The 15,050-nt window shown below is 52.9% G+C and overlaps 1 protein-coding gene across 1 annotated transcript; it reads right to left on the bottom strand.

Moving 5' to 3' along the window:
- Positions 1-507: 507 nt before the first annotated feature.
- Positions 508-14,823, bottom strand: CTSB (cathepsin B). Its single transcript, XM_067294419.1, has 10 exons — positions 14,743-14,823; positions 7,734-7,886; positions 7,094-7,179; positions 6,146-6,260; positions 5,482-5,600; positions 4,669-4,754; positions 3,990-4,136; positions 2,883-2,999; positions 2,003-2,131; positions 508-1,884 (listed from the first exon to the last, which is right to left on the bottom strand). The coding sequence occupies exons 2-10, from the start codon at positions 7,857-7,859 to the stop codon at positions 1,787-1,789; spliced, it is 1,023 nt and encodes a 340-aa protein (XP_067150520.1). The 5' UTR covers positions 7,860-7,886; positions 14,743-14,823; the 3' UTR covers positions 508-1,786.
- Positions 14,824-15,050: the final 227 nt, after the last annotated feature.

The following is a 15,050-nucleotide window of genomic DNA, read 5'->3' as shown; positions in this document are numbered from 1 at the left end:
AGCCCTAAGTCCCTACCAGGAAATCAAGAAGGGCCTGCATCTTGCCCTGCCATCATCATCAACAGTGGCAGAGGGTGCATTTAAAGGATGCAGTTTGCAGAGATGCCAGCTGCAGTCCTGGCTTCATCCTTGTCCATGGTGAAGCACCTTCCACCTTACTGAGGCCTCAGTAGCTGCCCAGGAGGAAGCACAGGTCCAAGGCAGTAGCTGCACCCACCTGCTTGACAGTAACCCTGTCACTGCTATGGTGAGAGGACAGGGCTGGGACTGGCTGTACCTGCAAGACGACAGAAAGGTCTCACCTGGCTTCCAAGACAGCCAAGGCCCAGGAGACTAGTTTGAGGCAGGTTTTAGAGTCAGTGCAGTAAGAGGCTCCTATGCCCTAGAGGCATCAGCTGTGCCATCACCAGAGATGATGATCACCCTACCTTTGCAAGCAACCCAAGGCACCCTGAACAGCCACTTGATTTTCATTTTCCCCATATTTCCAAGGGCCAGGACACAAGACACTGGAGAAATCCTTTATTGGCACAGTTGTTTCATTCATATACACCAAAGCTCTGTCTCACTTGTCTGAGTAAGCAGAGGTAAGGGGCTATTTATACAGTACAAGGGGAGGGCCTGCTTCACTCATTTCAGGCTTGTTGCCATGTACCTTGTGCTTAAAAAGAAAATAAAAACTATTTTGCTGTATTAGTGTTGGCAAATCCCATGATTCCTCCTACACAGCTACTAAACCTCCCCCCAGTAACAAAAATAAGTTTTTTCTTTCTTAATGGTTGTGGCTCAAAAAAAAATCTTTAGTTGTGTGCAAAGCAGCAAGTTGCCTCTAAGCTTCTGTAAGCTAGATTTACAGAGCATCCCTCTTCTCTGCTCAGTTCAGCATCTGCAGCCCCAAAGCACTCCACCGCACTCCCTTCAGCTGCAGCATCCTTCCAAAGGCATGACCTAAAGCACACCAAGGTGCACAGGCAACTCCACCTTGGACAAGCATGGTATGGTTTGCCCTTTCCAACATGCACCCAAGTGCTCAGGGAGCTCTGGCTAGGCCCTTCCCTAAAGATCAATAACCCCAGGCTACAGCAGTAAAAACAAACAGCTGAGAAACAAGTGGTTTAAAAAGCAGCCGAATGGAGCAGAGCAAGCAATTCACAAAGGACTTGTCACAGGCAGGAGGGGCTTTATGCAGCTCCAGCCCCACATCAAGAAAGTCAGTGTTTGTCATTAACAGGTCTAAGTTTAGCCAATTCAACAAGGCACAAGCTCTATAACATGTCCTGCTTGCTTTGGGCACTGAAGAGGCAGACCACTCCAGCCAGGGGTGCACAAATCATGCCTTAAAGTGGCCTGGGTTTCCTGGCAGGTTTGGTCTCCACTGCCTTACCAAGTCCCTACTCCCAGCACAAAGCTGCTGCTCCCTGTCCTCCCCAAATCCACTATATTGGGCTGGATGGCTGCAAGAGATTCAAGCTAACCAAACACTGGCACAAGATGCCAGCAACCCCCACTGCAGTCCTCTGAGCAGGGAATGCCCCACCAGCCCCACACGCACCAGGAGCGGGGGGCTTGCAGAGAGCAGCTCACATATCAGTAGAGGACCTGCTGCCTCCAGCTCCACCACACAATTAAAAAAACAAAACCAAAAAAAAAGATAAAAGCTTTAATAAAGTAACCTCAACTATAGTCTCTTAGAGTGGGGGCTCTGCACCCAATCTATCAGTTAAAAGCATCAGGGACTCAGGATTATTTGTGATTTGATCAATTCAGCAGCAGTGCAAGAGGAACCTTACATCCTCTTCCAGTACTGCATCGTACTGGGGATGCCAGCCACAATCTCCGACTCAATGCCGCAGTGGTCCTGTCCTCGGAGGATTTTGAAGAAGCCTGGAAGCACATGAAGGCCAAGTTAGTCTCCTCATTGCAGCTAGGGCCACACTAAGGCTCAAAGAACCAGGGCCCCCTCAGACAAGCCTCCTGAAGGTGGTAACCTCCAGTGCCTCACCATTATCACCCCAGTCGGTATTCCAGGAGTTTGCAGCCAGCCAGTAAGGAGTGCCGTTTTCAACTCCCCAGCCGAGGATCCGGATTGCGTGGCCTCCAACCTGCTCCCCAGACACGTGCTGGTATACCCCTGCAAGACAACACACCAGCTCACCAACAGTCCCCTGTCCTTCCACGTACACTACCAGCTTTAAGACACTTGATATCAAAACCCAAAGAGACCAGCTGAGAAGAGCTGTTTTCTGGTTAAGCTCCCGATTTGAGTGCATTTAAATTGAGCAATGAAGCTTTTGGAGGAAGGACAACTGCAAGAGCCTTCTTGCACCTCCCTTACCCAATGCAGACATGCCCTGAGGGCAAAAGCAGCGAGGGAAGGACTAATGCCTGTCAGCTCATCATACCACACACCCAGAGACACTCAGGTAAGAGCTCCAAAGGCAGCACATCCCAAGCAGTTCATAACCGGGGTCCAAGCCAGGAAAACCATCTTCCAGGATTTTACCAAAAATCCCAGCAGTTGTTCTCAGCTGCAATTTTAGGGGGTCCCTGTTGGGGCTTGCCCCAAGCATCTACTCCCCTTGCTATAAACCAATGAACACAAGAGGTTATCTGCCCATGTTCTTGCACTGTGCAGGTAAAAGCCCAGTACTGCAGTCTGGGCATGAGGTCTTCTTCTGGACTGAGGTAGAGGGGAGGGACAAGGCTACACAAGATAGGCCCAACGGATGAAGGCTACACTTCCCCAGGCCCACAGAAAGACCTTAGGTTCACACCTGAATATTCTGGGAAACCAGGCCACACCAAACCTCCTCAGAAAAAATGCAGCAGGGAACAGGGCTTCCAAGTCCCTTTGTGCTGATGCATCAGTACACATCACTCACCGGACTTGTACATGAGGAAGTCCTCGTAGACAATAAAGGCTCCTTCCACTGGGCCGTTCTTGTAGATCTCAGCCATGATTTCCTTCTCGCTGTGAGGGACGCCGTAGGATGTGATGCCTAGGGAGGAAGGGGAAGTCCTACTGTCAGCATGACATTGTCAGGCCACCTAGATTTTGGGACAGCTACACTGACTGCTTAATGTGACTGTGGAAGAAGGCTTCTCCAGTTACAGATGAAACAACTGCTTAAGATGCAAGGCAGGGAAGTCTGCTCATCCCTTTTCCAGAAGGAAGGATTGAACATAGGAGTCCTTTTCTGTACCCAAAGATCTATTTCAGACCCCTTCAGCAGGAGGGGAAATTCTCCTTGTACAGCCTTATCTCCAAAATGGAAACTCACCAGCACCACTCAGAAGAGAAGATGTCTTCTCCTGGGTTGTGTTGCTTGAATGGGAGGTGAAGGCCCAAGCTTTCACTCTATGAATTCAAAAAGCTTCTCCATATACAGAGGTTTCCTCTGCCCTTCCCACTCTGCTTTCAACACTAGACCAAGCCAGAGCAAACAGTACACACCCAGGCCTTCAGACAAACCAAGTCATCTCCAACAAGCAGCCAGATTACCCTACATTTATAGTCCCAGCAACCCCCAAGGGGGAAAGGAGGGAAAAGGCTTTGAGGTCAGACTCCCACAGGGCTCAGCACTATGCTCCTTTGCACACTGTCAGAGCAGCTGATCAAGTTACCTCTCCTCAGCTGCAATGCTATAGCTATGAGGTCTCACCAGTTGAGTGTCTGGGAGCCTCAGCTGAGCGATGGTGATCGCTTCAGCTCCCAAGTCTGCCTGCTCAGGCAGAACACCAAAGCTTGAAGCAAGCACTGGCAGCACCAAAAGGGTTTCCCTTGTCAGCAAATACAAAATATGCATCTGCTCAGCTCATGCTGGCTTCAGGAACACCGGTCCTGAGGACATGAGCTGGACACAGAAAACAGCCACCATAAAACAGCTTGGGAAGAGGTTTGTCCCTGACAATTCTGAACAGCTGCTGGGACCAGCTCTGGAGCTCCCATGCATCAGGAACAAGGCTCAAGCAGAAGCCACCTCCCTTACCGTAGTGCTTGTCCTCCTTGTATGAAGGTGAGTAGCCAGGTTCGCAGCGTCGCTCACACCTGGGGGTGTCCCCACCCTCACCTGTGCATGGTGGCCGGGAGCCGTTGACATGGTGCTCGCAAGGAGGGATGGAGTAGGGACGGCAGCCTGTCGAGAGCAGGGGTGTGAAGTGGCTGCCCCCAAGCCCACCCTTCCACACACCACCCCCAACAGCCATGCTAGAGCAGGGACCAGATTGTGCTGGTAATGGGTTTCTCTTCAGACTGCTTTCCACCAGCTCAGTCTTGACAATGCCACGGAAGAGATGGAAACAAACAGCTTATGGCCATGTCACGAGGAGACAGAGGTTGCTTTTTTGAGAGAGAAGCACATCAGGAGCGCTCCTTCCCTCATCCACAGTGCATTAAATGGGCCAGAAGAAAAAATTCACAGGAAGCAGGAGCCTTGTGCTGTTTTGTAGGTCTGTGACTACTGCGCTCCATTCCTGGATTGGTCTACTGCAATTAGGTGCTGCTTGGGGCCCCCTGTCCCAAACGGGTCATCAGGAGGCGCTGTGGGGATAGGAGCAGCTATGAGGATGCAGACCTGCACCCAGAAGAAGGGCAAAGGGTGCAGCTGAGCCTGTAACCATGCAGAGATGCCCCTCTTTCCTTTCACAAGGGTACATGCCAGGACTTACCTACATGGGAGTCATAGAGACCACCAGACACAAGGCCCCTCTCTGTCCAGTACCTCCACGCACTGGTGGGATAACCACCATTGCACCTGCAGAAAAGGGACAGCTGTCTCAGCTCAGGCCTGCTCAGAGCCTTCCCCTTTTGGGGAAGGATGAGGAAATGGAGGCAGCTTGAGATGGCTAAAGGAAAGCTTTCTCCAGGCAGGTCCTTTTTAAGTTCATCTCCCCCTTCCCCAGGATTTCTAGGCCTTGACACAGGAAGGCCTGGATATCCAGGCAGGAACAAGCTAAGAGCATCCATGCCTCCAAATCCCAAAGCAGTAGTGCCTCCTTTTCCAGGAGTCTCCTCACCAGGTCCTTGGTCAGCCTTTGTCCCCAGGAACAGCAGAAACCAAACAACAACCTGGAGCCTCGACTCCCAGCCCTGCTCTCCAATGGGAGAACATTTGCACCTGAAGACCAAGACTTTGGGGCTACTAGAAGATCCCTCCTTTGGCTTAGGCAGCCACCAATTGTGAGCCTGGGAGCATGAGAAAGCATCTCTATGTGCTTGCCCTCCCTAAACCAGCCATCATCATCCAGCTGCTGCTGGAGGCAGGATATGGCCCAGTCAAACCTTTAGGCTGTACAGTCACCTTTATGTTCCCATCTAATTCCAGCATCTATAGCATTAGCTACTGGTTGAGCTTCCTGCCAGTTAGGGAGTTAAGAGGCACAGGACAAGGAAGACAGAGCTGAAACAGTACCAGCATCTTCAGTTTGTGTCCTCTCTCCTCCCACACCCCTTTAAGAGCACAAGCATCAGTAGTAGCTCACCCCATGCCACACTCAAAGCCACAGCATGACAACAAGTCCTCCGCCGAGACCTCCACGTTCACCTTGGCATTCGTATGAACACAGATTCTGTCTGAAATGGCTTCTACAGCACCAAACGCCTGTGGACAGTCCCAAAAACCAAAGATCATCACATGCTGGTCACGGGAAAGACAAAAATACACTTCTGGCACATGGTCCACAGTGGCTCACTGGCAGGAAGGGAAGTGAGTTGTGTGCACCAGAGTCTGGCCAGGAGAAACCCACATGTGAAAAGCTCAAACACTGCATCCAACCCCCATCACTCATGCCTGAAGGCTTTGAAGGTCATTGCTGGAGCAGAACAGGTACTCTCCTGCACAGAAGTGTGTCACATTGAAGCAGTCAGATCCAAGCCATGGTGGACAGAAGGAATATGAACTCACTGACCCGCAAGGAAACTCATACAGACAGCAAAGCAGCACCAGGGCCAATAGCTGCTACCTCCCTGTGCTGGAGGAAGTCTCACTTCCTCCACAAACTCTGGGGAGGTTCCAGGAGGAGGAGAAATACAACCTAGTAATCTACACAGTTCAGTAGCAAACTCAGCAGTACACTTTTTTTGGCCAGCATACTCTGTATAGACACAGCCATAACCACACAGCAGCAGCAGCCAAAACGCTCTTACCCAGCAAGAGCCGCAGGAGCCCTGGTCTCTTATCTCGTTGATGGTTGGGCAGTTGGGCCACTGCTTCCGTGAGTCAAAATTATCTGGCAAGTCCATATCTGCAGCAAAATCTACCCTGTAAGTGAAAAGAGGTAAGTCTTATTATAGGAATACCAGTGTAACAGGTCTAGGTGCAGAGGCCTCTCTAAGCTCCACTGAAGGTGACCAAGACAACAAGTGCTCCTGGGCAGCCAGAACACTTATTTGCTTATTAAGGAGAATAAATACTTCTGAAGTCCTCAGACCAGGTGAGCAACTCCCCAGTGTTTTCCAGTTCAAGGACTATGAGTTAGATGATTGCTCCAGCATCCTGCAGGACACAGGGTGGAAGTTTACCACACATGTTCCTGTGCTCAACTCTGTACAGGATGCACACCAGGTACCAAGGAGCAAGCTGTGGACACTGCACCCCCAAACAGCTGGATCTCTGGGGGTTAGGGCATTCTCCTGACACAGGAGACTGGGTCAAGCCCCTCTGCAGGATTTGGCTCAGCCCTGGCCCCTCTGTTCCTGCCACCAGGCTGTTCGTTATCACAACAGAGGAAGAGGGCCTTTTCAGAAATTGTCACCCTTTGGGTAGACTGAGCTCTGACAGCTTTCTGAAGACCCAAGCTCTTCTGTGGGGTGGGATTTACCTTGCTTGCTCTCTGGCTCACCCAAGGCCTCAGCTCTGGCACAGGCATGCATGGGGAGCTCTGGCAGCTTGCAAGAACAAGGACGTTGCACCCCCTTCACATAAAGGGCTTTTTGCAAATCGAGCATCCAGTCCCAGAGCACCCCACGTGGCAGCACTCAGGGGAACCCTGCTCAGAGCCTGTTGGGGAAGGGCCTTCAGCCACCCCAGACTCGCACAGGAGCATCCACACAAGCTTTTGCAGGGCCATCACCTTCCCTTCTCTGACTACTCACCTGACTGGGAGCTTGGGCCCACCCAGGAATGTGCCACAGAGCTTCTTCACGTAACTCATGTCAGTGTTGTAGAAGTTGTGTCCTGCCTGGGAAGAGACAGAGTGACTGCACACTACTCTCCACAGCTACTGAGTGCAGTCCACAGCCACAGAGTGACCAGCCTGGGGCTCCAGATCTCCCTCGAACCCAGCCTGTATCTGATACTTGCTTTTAAAATCCAGGGGTCAAGAGCCAACCTGCCTACGGTGACAGGACAACACAGCCCCTTCCAGAAGTGGGGCACCGCGGCCAATAAGCCAAAGTCCAACTCTAGGCTCTGGCCACAGCAGCCTGGCCAAGCCAGGTTTGGCTAGGTCACCGATACACTTTTATACTTGCTGCTCGTTTCCAGTCTCCTGCAGAGTTTCCTCTCCTCTCAGTATTGCTCCTCATCTACAAATTCATCAGTGCTCTGTTCTAAGGAGGAGGTACACAGTTATTGTCACCGCAGGAATCCCTGATGGCATCAACTCATTGGAGAGGCCTGCTGGGACCCAAGGCTGGTTGGATGCAAGCACTGTGATGAGACTCTCAAATCACAGCTGTTAAGTCCTATGGTGAGAACATCCCACAATCCATCCAAAAAGCCCCCTGTACTCACCTTCCAGGTGGTGTTGAGCTTGTTTATGTGGTTGACCAAGTCACTGGAGAGGGGAGGGTAGTAAGGAACACTCCGGGCATTGGCAAAGGCCACCAGGACACACAGGACAGACACGGACTGCCACATCTTGGCTTCAGAACAGGTCCCTTCAACCTGCCAAATGATTTGGTTATCATTTGCTCAAACACCAGAGGGAAACCATCTCAACCCAGGGTCAGACCACTCTGCTGCAAGCAGGATCTGGCAGGGCTTGGCAGAAGGACTGCCAGAAGCTGTTTATCAGCAACACACAGGAAGATAAAGCACATGCCTGCACAAAGTTCCTCCCAATCCTAATTTATCCAGGAGATCAGGAGCAATGCAAGGGTGTGCTAATAACTCCCTTCCTGCAGCTCAGAAGAAATCAGACAGGGCAAGGCTGCTTGGTTGACTGCCGCCGGATCGGTAGCAGCAGGAAAATTGCTTTTGAAGCAGATCCAAGGATTTCAGCTTGGAGGGCCTTACAAGCTGTGTTTACTTCCACAAAACAGAAGAGCTAAGGACTAAGAGAAGGAATAAATGATCTCCCCCACCACATCAGACCCCAGCAGAGCTGCAGTCCCCACATGCTTGCTAGCCTGCCATCCTTGCACAGCACTCACTTGGAGTGCTTTGAGGGCATCCCTCCCACAGCTCCCCTCCAAATCACATTCCTGGGCTTTACAGCCTCATTTTGGCCAGTCCACCACCCTCAGGACCCTAATCACGGTCACAACCCCCTGAGGGAAGGGATTCCTGCCCACACAGAGTGGGTCCAAGCACCACAGGAGCAGCCCATCACTACAGCCCATGCTCCCCTCTCATGCAGGGCTTTTCCACAAGGGAGGTTTGAAGCTGCATCCCTCGGTGCAGGGTGCCAGGAAAGTCCCAGGCCAGGGAACAGAAACACAGGGGGAGAAATCCAGGAGCGAGGCAAGAGTCAGCCACAGGCCTCCTGCCTCCCGCATGGAAGCACAAAGCACCACCACAGCATAGGTACAAGTTTAGTTTTGCCAACTGCGTGATCCTCAGCTCAGTCAAGCCCTTTAAGTAACTCGACCCTCAGTTTAAAGTTTGCTGGTGTTGAGAGGAGACACTCCAGCCTCACCGCCACGTTGCCTTGCGCCACCCAGGCATCAATTCGGCTCATTCATGCAGCAGAAAACTAGTCTGCTAGATGGAGGCTTGGAGGACAGGCAGCCACACCACCACTCCATTTCTTCCTGCCTGGTTTTACCTAATTTAAGTTAAATCACCCCACTCTGTTTTAACCCCTTTACACACCTACAGCCCAAGCAGCAACCCTTCATGTTCCTCAGCACCTCTGCACCCAACTCAGGATCAGACATCCAGGCAGATTATGAGCCGACCGGCCTTTGCAAACCCACTGGGGTATCTTCCTCCACCACAGCCTCCCAACTCACTTTAACAAAGCTCAGTCAGCCCCAAACAAGCTTCCAGCCTGGCTGGCAATCCAAGACCTCAGCTAGTCTGCAGAGCCCCAAACAGCAGAGACACTCAGGCTTTAATTCCTACTCATCTCAGCGAGTTAAACACGTAATCACCTCCAAGGCTTAAGCCCTTCTGGGCAAATATGCCTAAGCAGCTGGACAAATAGCTACTGCCAGCAGCTCTGCAGTCTCATGACAGCAAAGCTTTCTGAACAGCCACGTTCAAGCGGAGGACGGACAGACGCATGCACATTTCCATGCAGGCTGCCTCCACCCACTCACAGCCAAGTTTAGCCTCTCTTCTCCCAGAGAAGAAAGCCCAGCAGGAGTGTCCTACTTTCTGCCAGCTACAAGTCCAGCAGGTTGCAGCTAACAGTATAAAAGGGCTTTTTTTTCCCCCCCCCCCGCCATCATTTATTTTCATGTGGCTTCTTTGTGTTTTCAACAGGACGCTTGGCTTGAAACCCAGCTGAGTTTCAGAAACTCTCAGTCCCTCCTACCCCCAAATCTCACTTCTTTGTAGAGGTTTTACATACATTTACTTGCTTAGAGGTTTTTCACAGACAAGGGACTTGGTGGTATTTGCCAGAGGACAGGTCTCTAAACCCTCTTTTCTTGCCCCACTTTCCTGCTTAGTCAGCAAAAAGGACATTACACCCAGAGAAACAAAACGCACATTTACAAAGCTAGCGCTGGTTTTGACTAGTGCACCTTAAACGCAGCTATAGGAAGCCTATAGGTGACCAGCCCAAGTCAGGTGCAAGAAGTGGAGCAAAGCATCTTCTCTACCCCTTCCTCGGGATCCCTGACGCCTCCCTGGGCTGAGCCACCACGCACAGGCTTTGCTGCATGGAGAACGGGTCCGCGCTGTGCCATGGGAGTCCCCAGCAGCTGGTTAGCGAAGGGAGGTGGCCTACCATAAGTCCATTTGGCCCCCACTGGGGAGGGGGCACCTCATTTCTGTTAAGTGGGTCTAAAGAAAGGCCTTGCCTGCCCCGTTGGAGAGTCACAACACCCAGAATGAAGACAACACACACTGGAAAGCCACAGGCTGACCTTCCTATACCCATACACAGCTTGTAAAGCCGGAACAAACTGAACTAGCTACAGCTGAGCTGGGTCCAGAGCATTTAAATCCCCCCCCCCTTCCTAGTCTCCCCCCAGCTTCAAGTGCCTGGTATAACACCAGAGTTTGGTCAAACCCCACTGCACCCACAAGATGTGCCCCCACCACCACACCTTTGTAACATCACAGGGCATCCAGGCCCCCAGCAAGGTCACTCAGATGGTGCAACAGCCTGGCCACGTTCAGGGGAAGGCATCAGGCCAAGTGTCCCTGCAAGGCTCCTGGTGAGCAATCGGCAGAGCCAAAGCCTCCACTACCACTGACACAGGGAGCATAGCTCAGCTCTAAGGCTAAAAGCCTCCTCTACGGTCTTTAAAAACCCTCCATCCTTCCAGCAGTAAAGTTTCTATTTTCCACAGCACAGAAGGGAGGCACTTTTGAGGCCAAAAACCACTTGATACAGGTTTGTTTTCAGTCGGACGCTTGTGAACTTGATGACATTCCAGAAACCTACTCCGCAAAGCCTCCTGCGTCACTAAGGCTGCTTGCCCAGGGCTCCCGACGGACAGCCTCAGAAAGGTTCTCATCCTCAGGTTACAGGATCACAGCGGCTATCAGCTGTGAGCTCCAGTCAACCTGAGACCGAGCTGAAAAGAGATATCCTCTTTGCAATGCAGTCTCCCCTCTGACAGGCACCGGCATTTTAAAGCAGGCTGCCTGCTGCATTGCATCTGCCCCACAAAGTGGCTCAGAGCCAGCAAACCCGGCAGGAGAAAGCAGCTATGTTTCCCAGTGCAACCCATCAGCTGGGAGCCAGTCAGTCATTTTTATAGAGAAGTCTCCAGCCAAATCTCCTACGGGTTCTGTGCCAGAAGTTTTTGAGGGGCTGGGACTCAAAGCTAGAATCAGTTGTCAGGTTGCTGCTGGATGACATGGAATATCCTGGGATTTGGGTGGAGAAGGAAGGGGAAGCCCTTTGATCTCACATGATTTGTTCCTCCCTATCATGCCACAGCTGAAGCAAGTACCCTGTGCATAACAGATCTATATATAGAGCAAGAGCAGGCACAGGACTTGTGGGATGAATTTCCGCAGACAACTGCGAGACGTTGAGTCACATGCACCTGGCTAACCAGAGGCAGGCCGGTCACCAGGCAGCTTAAAGGCATTTGGGAGGCAAAGCAGAAGTAAAAGCAAGGCTGCTGGCTTCTGTGACCATTCCCTTTCCCCACAGATAAGGCTGAGTAAGATACTTCACGCGGCAGCTTTATCTTGCAAGTATTTCCCCACCATCACTATCTCTTCCACACACACTGTTGCTCTGCAGGCGGTTAGCACCTCATCTCCTTCCTTCCTACAGCTTCATTGCAAATTCAAATATCAAATATCACCCAAAGAGCAGCACCAAAACCAAGCCTGGGTAGAGACATGCGATGTGGGTAGCTAAAGCTCTCGATCCAAGCAGTGGCTGGTTTCAGAGAGACTCCCTATTGCTAAATCTCCTTGTCCCCTGCCCCACTGGCTCCATCCTATGTCCTACCAAGCACAGGACACAGAGCCTTCTTCAGGTACAGGCTCAGCCCTCCAGCCCTGCTCCCCTCCAAGGAACCAAGCGCATTCAGGAACCAACTGCCACAACATTTGCCCAAACACCAGGACAGGCAACCTACGCACACAAGACCCCAAAGCTCAAAAGGCAGCAGATCCAGCCTGGCTGCACACACACACAGAACACACAAGGCCCACAGCCTCACAGCTTGAGGATGACTCTGGCAGAGGTTGTCTTCACAGGCCAAACCCCACCACAGCCTCTTAACTTGGCAAAAGAAGGTGGCTGAGCAGGCAAAAAAAACTTGGCTGTTTGACTTCTTCAGACACAGCAACTTCATCTCAGCAACCCCTCCGGATCCCAGGGAGATGTTTGGGGCTTGCAGCCAGCACTCAAGAGCTGTTCCACCTCCCCTTGGTCTGTGGACCTGGGAGCTGAGAGCAAGTCCCCTGCCAAGGGCTTTGGGATCCAAAGCATCTCAGTGCAGTCTCTCAAAGGGAGAACAAAATCACCTCCAGAAAGTAGCTACCCATGAGCGAGCTCACACCTGACCCAGGGCAGGACCCACACAACTCAAGTCTTCTAGCAGCTGGATGCTCACTAAGAGGAACTTTGGCCATACAAGCACAGCCCTCAAGCTGCTAACCAGGGAGAAGTGCTTCAGAGGCAGCGCCGAGGCTGAACGCGCTCAGACGCAAGCAAGAGCTGCAAGAGCAGCTCCAGCATGCGAGGGAGGAGAGTATCCGCAGCGAGATGGTGGCAGCTCATGCTGCACCACCCACGCGCAGTCCCTCTGCACCTCCTGCTGCTGCCTGCAATCACACAAGCAGAGGGAGGGAGGTAAGGAAGCGACTTATCACCCAGATCCCCCACCACACCTGGGAGATTTTGAAGCTAGATGCAGCTTCCTGCCTGCTTTCCCAGAAACAGACCCACAAACACTCAGATCACATTAAACCAGAGAGAAGAGCAGGTCTGAGGGTCACATAACCTTCTCCCATATTGCTGAAGCAACCAAGGGAGACACACCTTTATCTCCAAATCGCGACAGAGGACCCTGAGCAAACCCCTTTGCAGTTCACAGCAGCCCTAGCTGCAGAGACCCACCAGAAGGCTCTTCTGCACATTGCCCAGAGATCTAAGAGCACAGGCCCCATTTAACTAGGGATTTTTCTCCACTCCTTTCCCCATGCTCCTTTTGCAGTCAAATGGGTAGGAGACAGGCTATTCAAAGCACAGCTTTTAGGTTTAGGCAGACTAGGCCACAAGATAAGTCCCACCCAGAAGCACTTCTCAGCTGGTTCACAGTGCCTGGGCCAAACCCCTCCAGGCACAGACAGAGGCACCCACCCATTCTTCACACATCCGAGGAAGATAAAAGCTGTCTCACTGTCACAGCTGTAGCTCACCATCCCTCCAGGGTTAGAGGTGCTCAGCAAAACTCAAGTCATGGGGCCTCCTCCAGCAGCAGCCCTCCTCCCAAGATGAGCTTTGTCCTTCGTTCAGGCCAGCGCTGCGCTGGCTGCCAGTATTTGTGCGTGACTCGAAGCCACAATAAAGCAAGTGTGTAAACGAAGCAATCCTGCTTAGCTTGATGCACTGCCAGTTTAGCTTGGTGGCCCACATGTATGCAATGAACCTAAGGCCAGGTGACTTCATTACAGTCATGACTATTATTAAAGCTCAAAGCATTGTCCTCTTTCCTCCCCCCCCTTTTTTCTTTTAATATGCAAGACCCACTCTTTCCCACCCCGCATTCCTTTTCAAGGAAAGCCAGACCATTAGCACAGGCTGGATAGCTAACAACAAAAACAAACAAAAAAAGAACAAAACAAAAAACCCCACTTGAGACAAGTTGCCATGGTCATCTATACCACTTGCCTTAACAGAAAATGAAATTTCCAAATTCCTCCCTAATGGAACTGCACTGATTTTTCTTCTTCACAGAAGAACTTCTTAGAGACCAATCCATAAACCAGAGTCTTGCACAAGACCTCAGCTGCTGCAGCAGACACCATAATAGCAATAATCTAATTCACTGCCCTCATCAACACTCCCAACTTTGTGACCTGGAGGGAAACACAGTGAGGAAGTGCTTTTTGCTGTATCAGGGCAATCCTTAGAGTGCAACAGATGGACCATTGCACAGCAGACAGGAGTGATGCAGCTTTTCTCCAGCGCCATCTCCAAGCCGGAGTCGCGGTGCCAGGAGCCGTGTGCATCACGGGATGTTCCCAGAAGCACTTCAGCGGGTGCCAGCCCGACCTCCCCAGCGTCAGCTGACGAGCAGGCCTGTTTTGTTTCAGTCTTCATTATGAAAACAAGATTTCCTCTCTCCTCCCCCTCCGCTTCCAGGAAGACTAGCTGCTTCTCAAAGACGCGCAGCGGGTTAAGGGAGTCTCCCCTGCAACAAAACGTCATGCGGAGCCCAACGCACACCGCAGCATCCCTCCGGGGCCTGCGACGGCTAAAAAACGAGGTGCACCCGATAGCCAAAACAGAGCCTGCCCCGACGGCTCCTCCGCTCGCACCCTCGCTGCGGGGAGGGCGGCAGAGGCCGGTGCAGGGCTGGGGCCAGCCGGGGAGCATCGCCCCAGCGGACACCCCAGGATCCCCTCCTGGGGGGGGGGGGGGACAACGCGGCACCGGCCCCCCGGCAGCTTGCGCTGCCCCTCGCGGAGGACGGGAGCAGAAAAGACCCCTTGCAGCAGCCGGGCGGGCGGCGGAGCCCTGTGACCGCGGCGGGTTTGCTCCGACCGCTCCGCAGCCCTCGGGGCCCGGGAGGCGCAACGCTCCGCGCCCGGCTCCGGCGAAGCAAAGCGGGGAAGGCCCCGACGTGTGTCCCCGCACACACAAACACAAATGCGCGAACACACCGGGCTCTGCAGCGCAGAAACCCGGCACGCACCCGCGGACCGCCCTTACCTGCCCCCGCCGCGCTGCGCCGCGCCCGCGCCCCGCCGCGCTCCTTATGCGCCGCCGCGGATCCGCTCCGGCCCCCCCGGCGCTGCGGGCCCGCCCCGCGGTGACTCACCGCCCCGAGCCGCCTCCGCGGCCGCCGACGGGGGCAGCTCCCAGCGGCTGAGTCATCCCGGCTGCGTCCCGCCTCCGTCCCCGCTGCGTCCCGCCTCCATCCCGCCTCCGTCCCGCCGCCGTCCATCTCCATCCTAACTGCATCCCATCTCCGTCCCACCTCCATGCCACCAGCGTCTCGCCTCCGTCCTGCTTGCATC

Source organism: Apteryx mantelli, chromosome 3 (genome assembly GCF_036417845.1).
Source record: "Apteryx mantelli isolate bAptMan1 chromosome 3, bAptMan1.hap1, whole genome shotgun sequence".
NCBI classification, from domain to species: Eukaryota; Metazoa; Chordata; class Aves; order Apterygiformes; family Apterygidae; genus Apteryx; species Apteryx mantelli.
This window is presented reverse-complemented; position numbering and strand designations above follow the sequence as displayed.

Bases quoted from the DNA above. Each gene is read 5' to 3' on its own strand.
- CTSB (XM_067294419.1), bottom strand. From the start codon at position 7,859: ATGTGGCAGTCCGTGTCTGTCCTGTGTGTCCTGGTGGCCTTTGCCAAT. The intron at 7,180-7,733 runs GTGAGTACAGGG...GTCTCTTCCCAG, and splicing joins AGCTCAACACCACCTGGAAG to GCAGGACACAACTTCTACAA. The intron at 2,132-2,882 runs GTGAGTGATGTG...GTTGTCTTGCAG, and splicing joins CTTCCTCATGTACAAGTCCG to GGGTATACCAGCACGTGTCT.